The sequence below is a fragment of the Salmo salar genome, chromosome ssa03 (genome assembly GCF_905237065.1).
Source record: "Salmo salar chromosome ssa03, Ssal_v3.1, whole genome shotgun sequence".
NCBI classification, from domain to species: Eukaryota; Metazoa; Chordata; class Actinopteri; order Salmoniformes; family Salmonidae; genus Salmo; species Salmo salar.
In genome coordinates, this window is record NC_059444.1 from 28,666,159 (window position 1) to 28,680,236 (window position 14,078).

Below are 14,078 nucleotides of genomic sequence, written 5' to 3' on the forward strand. Positions count from 1 at the left end.
GGAGTGGTTGAAAAATGAGTTTTAATGACTCCAACCTAAGTGTATGTAAAATTCTGACTTCAACTGTATATTTTTGTAGTGTATTGATACACCATCCAAAGTGTACTTAATAACTTCACCATGCTTAAAGGGATATTTTATATTCAATTGCATAAAGGTTTAAGGAAATACAGGCAGGCACCACCTTACTACAAGACAAAACAGCTCACTCACTCAATCAGGGTTACGGAGTTATGCAACGCTGTACAGTACCGGTCAAAAGTTTTAGAACACCTACTCATTCAAGGATTTCTCTTTATTTGTACTATTTTCTATAATGTAGAATAGTAGTGAAGGCATAAAAAATATGAAATAACACCTATGGAATTATGTAGTAATAAATCAAAATATATTTTATATTTGAGATTCTTCGAATAGCCACCCTTTGCCTTGATGACAGCTTTACACACTCTTGGCATTCTCTCAACCAGCTTCACCTGGAATGCTTGAAGGAGTTCCCACATATGCTGAGCACTTGTTGGCTGCTTTTCCTTCGCTCTGCGGTCCAACTCATCCCAAACCATCTCAATTTGGTTGATGTCGGGGGAGTGTGGAGGCCAGGACATCTGATGCAACACTCCATCACTCTCCTTATTGGTCAAATAGTCCTTACACACCCTCTCCTTTCCCCTGGCTGAAAGGCTTCCCCAGGTTGTTGCTGTAAATGAAAATGTTTTGTGTTTTATTAGGTGCCAAACAGAAAAAAAAGAACTGAAACAGGGAGGGACTATTTTTTTGTTTCAAGAAGTTTAGCTACAGTGTGCTCTACTGAATGCAAACCGTGTAAAGTAAGGATTAAGTCAATAAATAGTTACACCTCATGTCTCTTCCCTTTTTCTCCCATCTTTCCATTCCTCTCTCTCTTTCCTCCTACAGCAGCTGTCCCTTCTGCCCCTCATAGAGCCCCTGATAGGTGTGAACTTTGCCCACTTCGCCCCCTATGGCAGTGGCCAGCTCAACGGGGAGAACCATCTGTCTGGGACCTTCGGTAGCGCCGTTCTGGACGGAGTCTCAGACTACTATTCCCAGCTAGCCTACAAGGTGAGGCCTCAGCTCCAACCACTAGGCGTGGGCGGTATTCCCTATATACCGTATACCGGGGTATCTGGAAAAAAACACTGGACGTTTTTTCAATACCGTTGAAACTATTACATTTGTAGCTACTTTTTAAGTAAATACCTGCAGTCAACTTGTGCAATATATTAGGCGATAAAGAACATTGCATTCTTCATGTTACCTGTTACATTATTATGAAGCTTACGGTAGTCCCCAGTCACATGTCATGTGGTGTTTGTTTACAAGCAGAAAACTAGAGACCGGAGCCTTGGTGATCTAATTACAGTATGGAATCCACAACTAAATGTTTGCCAGCTAGATATCTGATAACTATTAACTTAATTGTCTAAAATGTGCTAAATGCTCTGCATTTGCACATTTGGTTTGCTAATTTAGTAATTAATTAGCTATCTGACTAAGTGGTTAGCTAGCTTCTTCCAAAATCAAGCATTTGCTTGGTAACAGCATTGAATCCCTCCTGGATCAAGAGCCTTGCTGGCTAGTATTTGTTTTGTGCGTGCAGCGAACTATGAGTAGCATTTTTGAGTTACTTGTATTCTTTAGGTCAGAAACTGTACAAAATGTTCAGTGCGCTCATTAGCATTCTCTATGGGATTTTACATGTACTTGTTAGCATCGCTAACCTTCCGATTACATAGTATAAGTGGGGTTTGAAAACAGCGCCGGTATTACAGAATATCCCGGTATGGCACAAGGTAGGTATGAAGATATGACAGTCTGGATACTGCCCATGCCTACCAACCAAAGTTAAATCTTTTCATCTTAATTTAAAATACCACTCTCGTTTTTGTATTCAACTGGACTTTGAATGAGCTAAGGGGAGATGGAGTGATCCTACGCAAACATGTACTGCATACTGTATGTGCTGAAGGCGGTGGCACTACCCACTAGACCAGCCCCAGGCACAGGTTTTATTAATATGTAGTTAAAGGGTGCCTTTTTGAAGCAGTGATTTGTGGTAGCACGAGACCACTCTGCGATATGCTAGATCCCTCCCTGCTGTAGTATGGTGACATGTATTCCTTGGGTTGTTCATTCTAAGCAGAACAATCTGAGCAACCCCCCCACCCCGCCGGCTTCCCTTCCTCCGACTCCTCCACCTGTGAACCGACAGAAGATGATCAATGGCTTTGCCACTACAGAAGAACTGGCCAGCAAAGCTGCTGCTATGGGTGAGTACTGGGACAGGGATGACTAGGGTTTAATGGCATATTCCTGTGTTGCTCATATATAGTGTCATGCTGTGTATTTCTGTTAGGACCCTAGACAAAGCATTCCTAGAGCAGACATTCCCGTAGACGTAAAGCCTAACTCCTAGAACAAACATTTGACATTAATGTCAAGGGATTCTATTTATATGGTTAGGACCAATCTGAATGTCTCATTCATATGTTCCTCTTCAAGTGTCTAAAGGTCTCGTCCCCAAGCCGCTCCACGTTCCATTCAGGAGCGAGGAGGACCTGCTGGCCCGGGCCATCGCTCAGGGACCTAAAACTGTGGACGTGCCAGCCTCCCTCCCCACGCCCCCTCACAACAACCAGGAGGAACTCAGGTAAGGAATGCCTGTCATTGTGAATACACTATATTCTGTAAATACTTGACCACAAAATGATTTTCCCTACTGGGACAATAAAGATTCAATTGAATTGCACTTCATAGACAGTAGACACAAATGGTATACTGGTATTTGTCGAAAAACATGCATTATCCTCTATCTGGGTACATGTATGTGAATCAAGCTTTCACAGATTCCACAACAATTTCTACACAATGTTCTCACCTTAGGGAAGCCTCAAGACAATTTACAGTTGTGAATGCAATGATATTTTTGTGAAAATAGGTTATTCGTCAAACATGCATTTTCCTTTATCTGGATACTCCGGCTAGGCTGTAGATATACCAAACAAGCTTTCAGACTCCAAAACAATCTCTTCACAATGTTCTCAGTTTAGGAAATTCCGATGAAGACAATTTAGAATTGTGAATGCAATGATTTTTGTGTAAATCCTAACAAACTTTTATCTCAACCCCCTTCCTCTCTGTCACAGCAACAGGCTGGGACAAGAGCATTGTAAGGATCGGGACACACCAGACAGTTTCGTCCCGTCCTCGTCTCCTGAAAGTGTGGTTGGCATGGAGATCAGCCGCTACCCAAACCTGTCATTGGTGAAGCAGGAGCCTCGGTCCCCCTGTCTCTCCCCCGTCCTCCCCATGCTTCCCGCACCATGGGGGAAAGGTAACATTTTGGTCATTTGTTTAAACTGGAAATAAACTGTAAACAGAGATGTGCCTTTCTAACTACTATACGTACTCCATCATCAATCAGGTTATTTATAAAGCCCTGTTTACATTACTTTGTCACAAACTGCTTTACAGTATCAATGACAGGACTAAGTATTAATGAAATATCCTTTAAAATATTTTTCCGGATGTGTTTATTACTTTTCCTGTAGGGTTAGAGGTTAGGCTGAAGACTGAGCTCAAGACGGAGCCTTCTGGGATGTTCTTCGGCTCCCATTTTGGCCCAGCATCTAACGACACTAAGCCAGGCCTGGTGTCTGTAGCCATCACCCTGAGACCAGCTGCCGCAGAGGTCAGGGTTCTGTTCTGTTGGCTTCACTTCCTCCTGCTCTCAGAGAATGTCACCATGGGGGGAAATGGTTTAGATCCTTTTATTTTTATTTAACCGCTTAAACAATGTAGTTCGAAGTAGTTTTATTCCCCTTTTTTCCTCTCAAATTTTTTATTCCCCTTTTTTCCTCTCAGTCCTTACACTACTGTTTAGATATGTTAAGATTCAAATCTCACCAGGTTTAATTGTAGAAGCTGAAGCCAATTCTTTGTCTGCGCGTCATGCACTGCTCTCGATCTCTGCCATTGGCTTTTGACTGGCAATAGCCGTTACATACATTTTTACGACATTGTTTTTTCCCCCCTCCCAGAACGTCACTGGTGTGGTAGCAGCCATCTCAGACCTGCTGTGTGTGAAGATCCCCAGCAGCTATGAGGTCAGCAGCCCCCCTGGCCCAGATAGGGGGCCCCTGGCCATGCTCAGCGGCCTGAGGGGGGGCCCCCAGGGAGATCTTGAGCACCGGCGGCTGGGTGCCCCAATGATATACCCGGGCCGTGGTGGTGCTGGGGACATGGGGGGCCCGCACCTTCAAGGAGCCCCAGGCCAGCTCATTAGGTCCCGGGGAGGTGGAGGACCACAGCAGGGGATGATGATGCAACAACAGCAGGGACATCCGCAGCAGCACATCCGCTTCCATTCTGACGGACCAGGTGAGAGACTGGGCTACATCCCTGCAGCTTATCGCCTCCTTATGTCCAAATACTGACATAACAGGGGAGATGTTGCTGCTCTTGTGAGCTCGTCTTGAAATGAGACACTGACGAAATTCATGTCCGTCCAGACCAGTTTGTTTTTGTTTTTTTGAATTATTTTTCTGATATGAATAATATAATATTGTTTTTTAAGCACGATGTCACTGCACCTAGAAGTGCACAAGACAACAGAGCCATCTCTATCTAATTGTTTTCCCACTCATCGTCCATCGGCATACTTAGCCTCTTTTAACAATGTTTACAAACTGTCCGTTTCTTCGTCCAGTGCATCATTACCCTTCTGTCTGCAGCCTAAATGCTGTGTGTGTCTGGCCCACCAGGAAGTGAAGGCTGTCCATATTGATCTAACACAACGATCCGCACAGCTAATAAAATTGACTAATCATCCTTCCTGGGCCCCGACCTCACTGGTGCGCGCACGCACACACACACACACACACCTGCTTAGCGCTGCTGTCAAAGTGTCAGACCACGGGCCTAATGAATGTGGTCAGTTTGTCTAGAGCCGTAGACCACAAACAGCCAGATGAACAGGAAAGTGGACACCCCTGGTGTTAATTGTCTTGGCGGTCTTATAATTAGGAGCTGTTTATGTCCTGACCAGTTGTGTGGTTCATCTAAGACAATTAGCATCATGCCCATTTAAGGTCATAAAGTATGACGAGCTGCCTTCTCAAATGTTATGACGAGCTGCCTTCTCAAATGTTATGACGAGCTGCCTTCTCAAATGTTTTTTAAAAATCAGGCGCTTAAAATGTATAGCTTGTCCAAAACAAGACCGCAGCAGAGCGCCCCTCATTTATTTGAAGTAATAAACCTATTCCTTTTGTGCAGTAAGAGAAACAAATATATAAATGCAACAAAAGATCCCTGAAATGTTCCATGCGCGCAAAAAGCTTATTTCTTTCACAAATGTAAACGCCACATGTAAGTGTTGGTCCCATGTTTCATGAGCTGAAATACAATACAATTTTGTGCTCAAATTTGTTAAAATCCTGTTAGTGAATATTTCTCCTTTGCCAAGATAATCCATCCACCTGACAGGTGTGGCATATCAAGAAGCTGATTAAACAGCGTGATCATCACACAAGTGCCACTTGTGCTGTGGACAATAAAAGGCCACTCTAAAATGTGCAGTTTTGTCACATAACACAATGCCAAAGATGTCTCAAGTTTTGAGGGCGAGTGCAATTGGCATGCTGACTGCAGGAATGTCCACCAGAGCTGTTGTCAGAGAATGTAATGTTTATTTCTTTACCATAAGGCGTCTCCAACGTCGTTTTAGAGAATTTGGCAATACGTCCAACCGGCCTCACAACCGCAGACCACGTGTCTGGCATCGTGTGGGTGAGCAGTTTGCCAATGTCAAAGTTGTGAACAGAGTGCCCCAAGGTGGTGGTGGGGTTATGGTATGGGCAAGCATAAACTACGGACAACGAGCACAATTTCATTTTATCGATGGCAATTTGAATGCAAAGAAATACCGTGAACAGATCCATAGCCCATTTGTTTATCAGGTATCTGTGACCAACATATGCATATCTGTATTCCCAGTCATGTGATATCTATAGATTAGGTCCTAATTTATTGATTTCAATTGAATGATTTCCTCATATGAACTGTAACCCAGTAAAATCTTTGAAATTGTTGCATGTTGCGTTTATGTTTTTATTCAGTATAATAGAGCTGAACTAAGCCATGTTGTGCTGCTCTGGCCTGTTCAAGCATCTACTGTTGTCTTATTTGAGTACTGTTGTCTTATTTGAGTACTGTTGTCTTATTTGAGTACTGTTGCTGTGCGTCAGGTCCAGCTGCAGTCAGAGGCACCCATCAGAAAGCCCCCGGCAGCCCAGGCTCCAAGCCCCAGTGGTGCTGTCACTGCAAGGTGGTGGTGCTGGGAAATGGAGTCTGCAAGTCCATCAAAGACCTTCCAGTGAACAAACAGGTAACGTACGGCCAGCGCTTTCATGTGGTCAAGTTGTGCTACGTGTTAATCGCGCTGAACTCCATACATTTCAAAGACGGTTGTCTATTGCGATACATAGAAACATCAATCTTGTGGCGGTCCACATTAGATAATCGTATCTATATCAATCTAATGGTCCACATGATCGGTCAAAATAGATCATTTGATCAATCACATTGTTGGATGTTGCCCAACCAAGCTATGATCTACATGAATTGGTTAACTATCTTCTTGGCCAACCCAGTAAAAGCTCTCCTCTCCACCAGTCAGCCATGGATTACCCAGGGGGCAGGAGAGCACAGACAGGTCATGACTAGAGGCTCAGACCTCACTTCAAACGTTAGATTAATCCACATTATGCCCTTAGGCGCACACACACACACACACACACACACGAGCATGAATGCAAACAGACACACACACATCCAAGAACATTATGTCCATACACACACACACACGTACTGTAGAGCCTCTAATTATGTTAATCCCCCCCCCATTGTAGTGAAATCTATCTCAGTGCAATTAGTGGGTTAAGCGGCAGCATGCCCTTAGACTGCAGTCTGGGAGCTCACAAATGGTTAAACCCTGATTCATCTGAATATCGGAGCTGTTTGATGATGATTTAATAAGCCCTTTTAGTATCGATAATGGTTTATGTATAGGAATTGATTTGACCTTTGATGTCTCACTTTGATTATGAGCTTAAAGGAATAGTTTGGGATTTTGGCAATGAGGTCCTTTATCTACTTCCCCAGTCAGATGAACCTGTAGATGCCATAGATACCTGTAGATACCATCTGCGTTCAGTTTGAAGGAAGTTGCTAACTTGCATTAGCGTAATTGCTAACTAGTGTTAGCTGAATGACTGGAAGTCTATGGTAACAGCTAGCCTGCTAGTTGTTCCTGTTGACTTCCATTCATTGTGCTAATGCAAGATAACAATTGCTCGTGAAACTAAGTCTAATTTCCTTCATACTAGACTCAGATACATAAAAATGGTATCCACAAGTTCATCTGACGCTGGGGAGGTAGGCTAGATAAAGGGTTTCATTGCCAAAATCCCAAACTGTCCCTTTCTTTCTACAATTGTAAAGTAGCTTTGTGTCCTTGAAATGTGGATAAATATAATGGATTATTATTACCTCATTCTCTCTTCCTCACGCCATCTCCTGACATGCCTTTCTTCTCTCTTCAGGAACAGGAAGGTCTGTTGCGTTCCGAGGGGAACTTGGTATTCTGCAGCCACAGCTGCTTCCTCCTCTACTCTGCCTCCACCTCCTCCTCTTCCTCCTCACAGGCCATAAATACTACAGATACTAAGGTTTGTGTTTCTATTGATTCCCGGAGGCAATTTATTTTTGACTTTCTTGACCAGTGTAGATATTCTGTATACAGTACTTGTTGTATCCTGTTTTTCTACCGGTGTGTCAAATATAAATGGTAAACTTTTATTATTTGCTGCAGGACATTCAATTATTGTCATTCATGTCTTCTGCAGGACTCTGTGGCCCTCCTGTGTCCAGACTCAGACCATAAAGAGAGCCTCTCTAAAGCCCACCACCAGTACAGCAACAACATGTCCTCTCTGGATGTCCACTGTCTGGCCCAGCTCCAGCCCAAGCAGTCCCCTCCCTCTACTCCACCCATTCCCTTCCCCCCAGCCAGCGACACCCCTAAGATCCCTAAGACAGATGCCAAGTCAGACACCATCAAAGTGACTGTGAAACTGAAGGCGCGGGGCCCCAGGGCTCACCAGGAGGGCTGGCACCAGGGGAAGAGACACAAGGGTCTCCGCTGGAGGAAGTGGACAGTGCAGGTGGTGGTGCCCAGAGGAAGCTCCCAGCTCCCTGACGAGAACCAGATAGACGAGCTGTTGAGGAAGCTGGGAGCGTCTCTCCGCCCCGGGGCCAGTCTCAGGGACCAGCGCCGCTGCTGCTTCTGTCACCAACTGGGGGACGGGGTCACTGACGGCCCTGCCCGCCTCCTCAACCTGGACCTGGACGTGTGGGTGCACCTCAACTGTGCCCTGTGGTCCACCGAGGTAGGTAACCCAGAAGTTAAGCGAGGTGGTGGACGGGTAACCGCAAGGTTCATGTCCTCGGTCGGGCGTTAAAAACATAAATAAATAAAAAAGTGGGGTGGGGAACAGAACTGGCTAACGGGGAGAAGACTGCTAGTTTCAGATCTTAACCGCCATACCAACCACTACAATTGTGACCCTTTTATTAAAGTTGTGTTGTGTATGTATTATTAACATTGTTCTGTTGTGCAGGTGTACGAGACGCAGGCAGGCGCCCTGATCAACGTGGAGCTTGCGCTGCGGCGGGGTTCAGCGGTCCGCTGTGCCTACTGCCAACAGATGGGCGCCACCAGCGGCTGCCACCGCCTGCGCTGCACCAACATCTACCACTTCACCTGCGCCCTGCAGGCACACTGTACCTTCTTCAAGGACAAGACCATGCTGTGCCACGCCCACAGGCCCAGAGGCTCTGGCTCCGCCCACGGTGGCTCTAGCCTCGTCCTGGAGCACGAGCTGCGCTGCTTCGCTGTGTTCCGCCGCGTCTACGTCCAGAGGGACGAGGTGAGGCAGATGGCCAGCGCCGTACAGCAGCCCGAGCTGGGCTACACCTTCAGAGTGGGCAGCTTGGTGCTCCACGCCGTGGGTCAGCTCACCCCGTCCCAGATGGCCGCCTTCCACTCGACCTCCGCTATCTTCCCCGTGGGCTACGAGGCCTGCCGCATCTACTGGAGCATGCGCCATGGCAACCGCCGCTGCCGCTACCTGTGCTCTGTGGAGGAGAGCGAGGAGCAGCCGGAGTTCCGCGTCCGCGTCATCGAGCAGGGGTACAAGGACCTGGTCCTCACTGACTCCACCGCCAAAGGTGGGCTGGGCTAGATTTGTCTTAAGGCTCGTTTAGATTAGGCTTGTCTATTAAAGGTGGGCTAGCTAGATTGGTTTTATGACATGCTTAGATTTAGCCTTGTTTATGGCTGTAGCCTCTGCCATTCATGTATCTGGGTTGGCTTGGACTAGGCTTGTCTTGTTCAGTTTGCCTTTCAGATTCTCTTCTACTACAGTAAATGTGTTCTGTAGGAGTCCCATATTATGATCCATAACCCTGCTGTTTCCTGTCTTATCAGGAGTGTGGGATAAGGTCCTTGGACCAGTTGCTGACAAGAGGACTGAAATAGGAACTCTGAAACTCTTCCCTGTCTATCTGAAGGGAGAGGACCTGTTTGGACTCACCGTCTCTGCAGTCACCAAGATCACTGAATCGGTTTGTATCTGTTCTCTGATTGTATTATATACAAACAATTCTGATTTATACTAAATTATCAATGCTCAAATAATACTACAGATGTCTATAGCTAGCTATTTAGATGAGCGACTCTTAAAATGCTCACACCATACTACACTGAACAAAAATGTAAACGCCACATGTGTTGGTCCCATGTTTCATGAGCTGAAATACAATCATGCAATCAAATTTTGTGCTCAAATTTGTTAAAATCCTGTTAGTGAGCATTTCTTCTTTGACCAGATAATCCATCCACCTGACAGGTGTGGCATATCAAGAAACTGATTAAACAGCATGATCATTACACAGGTTCACCTTGTGCTGGGGACAATAAAAGGCAACTCTACAATGTACAGTTTTGTCACACAACACAATGCCATAGGTGTCTCAAGTTTTGAGGGAGCGAACAATTGGCATGCTGACTGCAGGAATATCCACCAGAGCTGTTGCCAGAGAATTGAATGTTATTTTCTCTACCATAAGCCCACTCCAACTTAGTTTTACAGAATTTTGCAGTATATCCAACCGGCCTTTCAACCGCAGACCACTTGCGTGGTGTCGTGTGGGCGAGCGGTTTGCTGATGTAAACAGAGTGCCCCATGGTGGCAGTAGGGTTATTGTATGGGCAGACCATAAGCTACAGACAACGAACCCAATTGCATTTTATCGATGGCAATTTGAATGTACACAGAAACCGTGACGAGATCCTGAGGCCCATTGTCGTGCCGTTCATCCGCCGCAATCACCTCACACGGTCACATGGATCTAGCCACAATTCCTGGAAGCTGAAAATGTCCAGGTTCTTCCATGGCCTGCTTACTCACCAGACATGTTTGGGATGCTCTGGATCGACTTGTACGACAGCATGTTCCAGTTCCCGCCAATATCCAGCATCACAGCCATTGAAGAGGAGTGGGACAACGTTCTACAATCAACAGCCTGATCAACTCTATGCGAAAGAGATGTTGCGGTGCATGAAGCAAATGGTGGTTTACACCAGATACTGACTGGTGATCTGATCCATGCCCCTACCTTTTTTGTTTAGGTACCTGTGACCAACAGATGCATATATATATTGCCAGTCATGTGAAATCCATAGATTAGGGCCTAATACATGTATTTCAATGTGATTATTTTCTTAAATGAACTCTAACTCAGTAAGATCTTTGAAATGGTTGCATTTTATATTTTTGTTCAGTATATATTGTAGACTAAAGGTCGACCGATTATGATTTTTCCATGCCGATACCGATTATTGGAGGACCCAAAAGGCCGATACCGATTAATCAGACGATTTTTATATATATATATATATTTGACAATTACAACAATACTGGAATGAACAATGAACACTTTTATTTTAACTTAATATAATACATAAATAAAATCAATTTAGTCTCAAATAAATAATGAAACATTTTCAATTTGGTTTAAATAATGCAAAACACAGTGTTGGAGAAGAAAGTAAAAGTGCAATATGTGCCATGTAAGAAAGCTAACATTTAAGTTCCTTACTCAGAACATGAGAACATATGAAAGCTGGTGGTTCAATATTCACAGTTCTTCAATATTCCCAGTTTAGGTATTTAGGTTGTAGTTATTATGGGAATTATGACGCGTTGACTATTTCTCTCTTTACCATTTGTTTTTCATATACAGTTGAAGTCGGAAGTTTACATACACTTAGGTTGGAGTCACTAAAACAAATTTCTTGTTAACAAACTATAGTTTTGGCAAGTTGGTTAGCACATCTACTTTGTGCATGACACAAGTAATTTTTCCAACAATTGTTCACAGACAGATTATTTCACTTATAATTCACTCTATCACAATTCCAGTGGGTCAGAAGTTTACATACACTAAGTTGACTGCCTTTAAACAGCTTGGAAAATTCCAGAAAATGATGTCATTGCTTTAGAAGCTTTTGATAGGCTAATTGACACTATTTGAGTCAATTGGAGGTGTACCTGTGGATGTATTTCAAGGCCTACCTTCACTCTCAGTGCCTCTTTGCTTGACATCATGGGAAAATCAAAAGAAATCAGCCAAGAACTCAGAAAAATATTGTAGACCTCCATAAGTCTGGTTTATCCTTGGGGATCATTTACAAAAGCCTTAAGGTACCACGTTGATCTGTACAAACAATAGTACTCAAGTATAAACACCACGGGACCACGCAGCCGTCATACTGCTCAGGAAGGAGACGTGTTCTGTCTTCTAGAGATGAACGTACTTTGTTGCGAAAAGTGCAAATCAATCCCAGAACAACAGCAAAGGACCTTGTGAAGATGCTGGAGGAAACCGGTACAAAAGTATCTGTGCCCACAGTAAAACAAGGCCTTTATCAACATAACCTGACAGGCCGCTTAGCAAGGAAGAAGCGACTGCTCCAAATCCGCCACAAAAAAGCCAGACTACGGTTTGCAACTGCACATGGGACAAAATGCGTACATTTTGGAGAAATGTCCTCTGGTCTGATGAAGAAAAAAAAATAGAACTGTTTGGCCATAATGACCATAGTTATGTTTGGAGGGAAAAAGGGGAGGCTTAAAAGCCGAAGAACGCCATCCCAACCGTGAAGCACGGGGGTGGCAGCATCATGTTGTGGGGGTGCTTTGCTGCAGGAGGGACTGGTGCACTTCACAAAATAGAATGCATCATGAGGGAGGAAAATTGTGGCATCAGTCAGGAAGTTAAAGCTTGGTCGAAAATGGGTCTTCCAAATGGACAATGACCCCAAGCATACATCCAAAGTTATGGCAAAATGGCTTAAAGACAACAAAGTCAAGGTATTGGAGTGGCCATCACAAAGCCCTGACCTCAATCATATAGAAAATTTGTGGGCAGAACTGAAAAAGCGTGTGCGAGCAAGGAGGCCAACAAACCTGACTCAGTTACACCAGCTCTGTCAGGAGGAATGGGCCAAAATGCACCCAACTTATTGTGGGAAGCTTGTGGAAGGCTACCCAAAACGTTTGACCCAAGTTAAACAATTTAAAGGCAATGCTACCAAATACTAATTTTGTGTATGTAAACTTCTGACCCACTGGGAATGTGATGAAAGAAATAAAAGCTGAAATGAATCTTCTCTCTTCTATTATTCTGACATTTCACATTCTTAAAATAAAGTGGTGATATAACTGACCAAAGACGGGGAATTTTTACTAGGAATAAATGTCAGGAATTGTGAAAAATGTAGTTTAAATGTATTTGGCTAAGGAGTATGTAAACTTCCGACTTCAACTGTACCTTTGACTATTGGATGTTCTTATAGGCACTTTAGTATTGCCAGCCTTATCTCAGGATTTGATAGGCTTGAAGTCATAAACAGTGCTGTGCCTAAAGCATTGCTAAGCGCTGCTGGCAAACACAGTCAAGTGCTATTTGAAGGAATGCTTACGAGCCTGCTGCTGCCTACCACCGCTCAGTCAGACTGCTCTATAAAATATCAAATCATAGACTTAATTATAATGTAATAAACACAGAAATACGAGCCTTTGGTCATTAATATGATAAAATCCGTAAACTATAATTTCGAAAACAAAACGTTTATTCTTTCAGTGAAATACGGAACAGTTCCTTGTTTTATCGAGCGGGTGGCAACCCTAAGTCTAAATATTGCTGTTACATTGCACAACCTTCAATGTTATGTTACAATTATGTACAATTCTGGCAAATTAGTTCACAGTTCGCAACGAGCCAGGCGGCCCAAACTGTTGCATATACCCTAACGCAAGAGAAGTGACACAATTTCCCTAGTTAATATTGCCTGCTAACATGCATTTCTTTTAACTAAATATGCATGTTTAAAAATATATACTTCTGTGTGTTAATTTTAAGAAAGGTGTTGATGTTTAGGTACATTTGTGCAAAGATTGCTTTTTTCGGCTTTGTGCTTTTGTTAAATCATCATCCGTTTGGCGAAGTTGAAGTAGGCTGTGATTCGATGATAAATTAACAGGCACCGCATTGATTATATGCAACGCAGGACAAGCTAGTTAACCTAGTAATATCATCAACCATGTGTAGTTAATTAGTGATTATGTGAAGATTGATAGTTTTTTATAAGGTAAGTTTAATGCAAGCTAGCAACTTACCTTGGCTCCTTGCAGCCACAATGTCCTTTTGACGCTGCACTCGCATAACAGGTGGTCAGCCTGCTACACAGTTTCCTTGTGGATTGCAATGTAATCGGCCATAATCGGCGTCCAAAAAGGCCGATCACCGATTGTTATGAGAACTCGAAATCGGCCCTAATTAATCGGCCATGCCCATTAATCGGTCGCCCTCTATTGTAGAGACTGAAGTGAGGAGGAGTGTTCCAGTCTCATTTCCCTGTGCTGCTGGTTTTG

The 14,078-nt window shown here is 43.9% G+C and overlaps 1 protein-coding gene across 7 annotated transcripts in view; it reads left to right on the forward strand.

The window, feature by feature from the left end:
- Positions 1-14,078, forward strand: part of LOC106599252 (histone-lysine N-methyltransferase 2C) — a 146,666-nt gene that overhangs the window by 121,005 nt on the left and 11,583 nt on the right. For 4 of the 7 annotated variants that reach the window (XM_014190382.2, XM_014190385.2, XM_014190386.2 and 1 more), the window contains 11 exons: positions 916-1,080; positions 2,159-2,288; positions 2,521-2,668; positions 3,165-3,352; positions 3,570-3,709; positions 4,059-4,398; positions 6,267-6,406; positions 7,623-7,748; positions 7,926-8,468; positions 8,700-9,309; positions 9,569-9,705. In XM_014190382.2, the coding sequence (XP_014045857.2) occupies positions 916-1,080; positions 2,159-2,288; positions 2,521-2,668; positions 3,165-3,352; positions 3,570-3,709; positions 4,059-4,398; positions 6,267-6,406; positions 7,623-7,748; positions 7,926-8,468; positions 8,700-9,309; positions 9,569-9,705 (2,667 nt within the window). The remainder of the gene's footprint in view (positions 1-915; positions 1,081-2,158; positions 2,289-2,520; positions 2,669-3,164; positions 3,353-3,569; positions 3,710-4,058; positions 4,399-6,266; positions 6,407-7,622; positions 7,749-7,925; positions 8,469-8,699; positions 9,310-9,568; positions 9,706-14,078) is intronic. The other 3 variants (XM_014190384.2, XM_045714703.1, XM_014190383.2) reach the window with 3 other exon arrangements.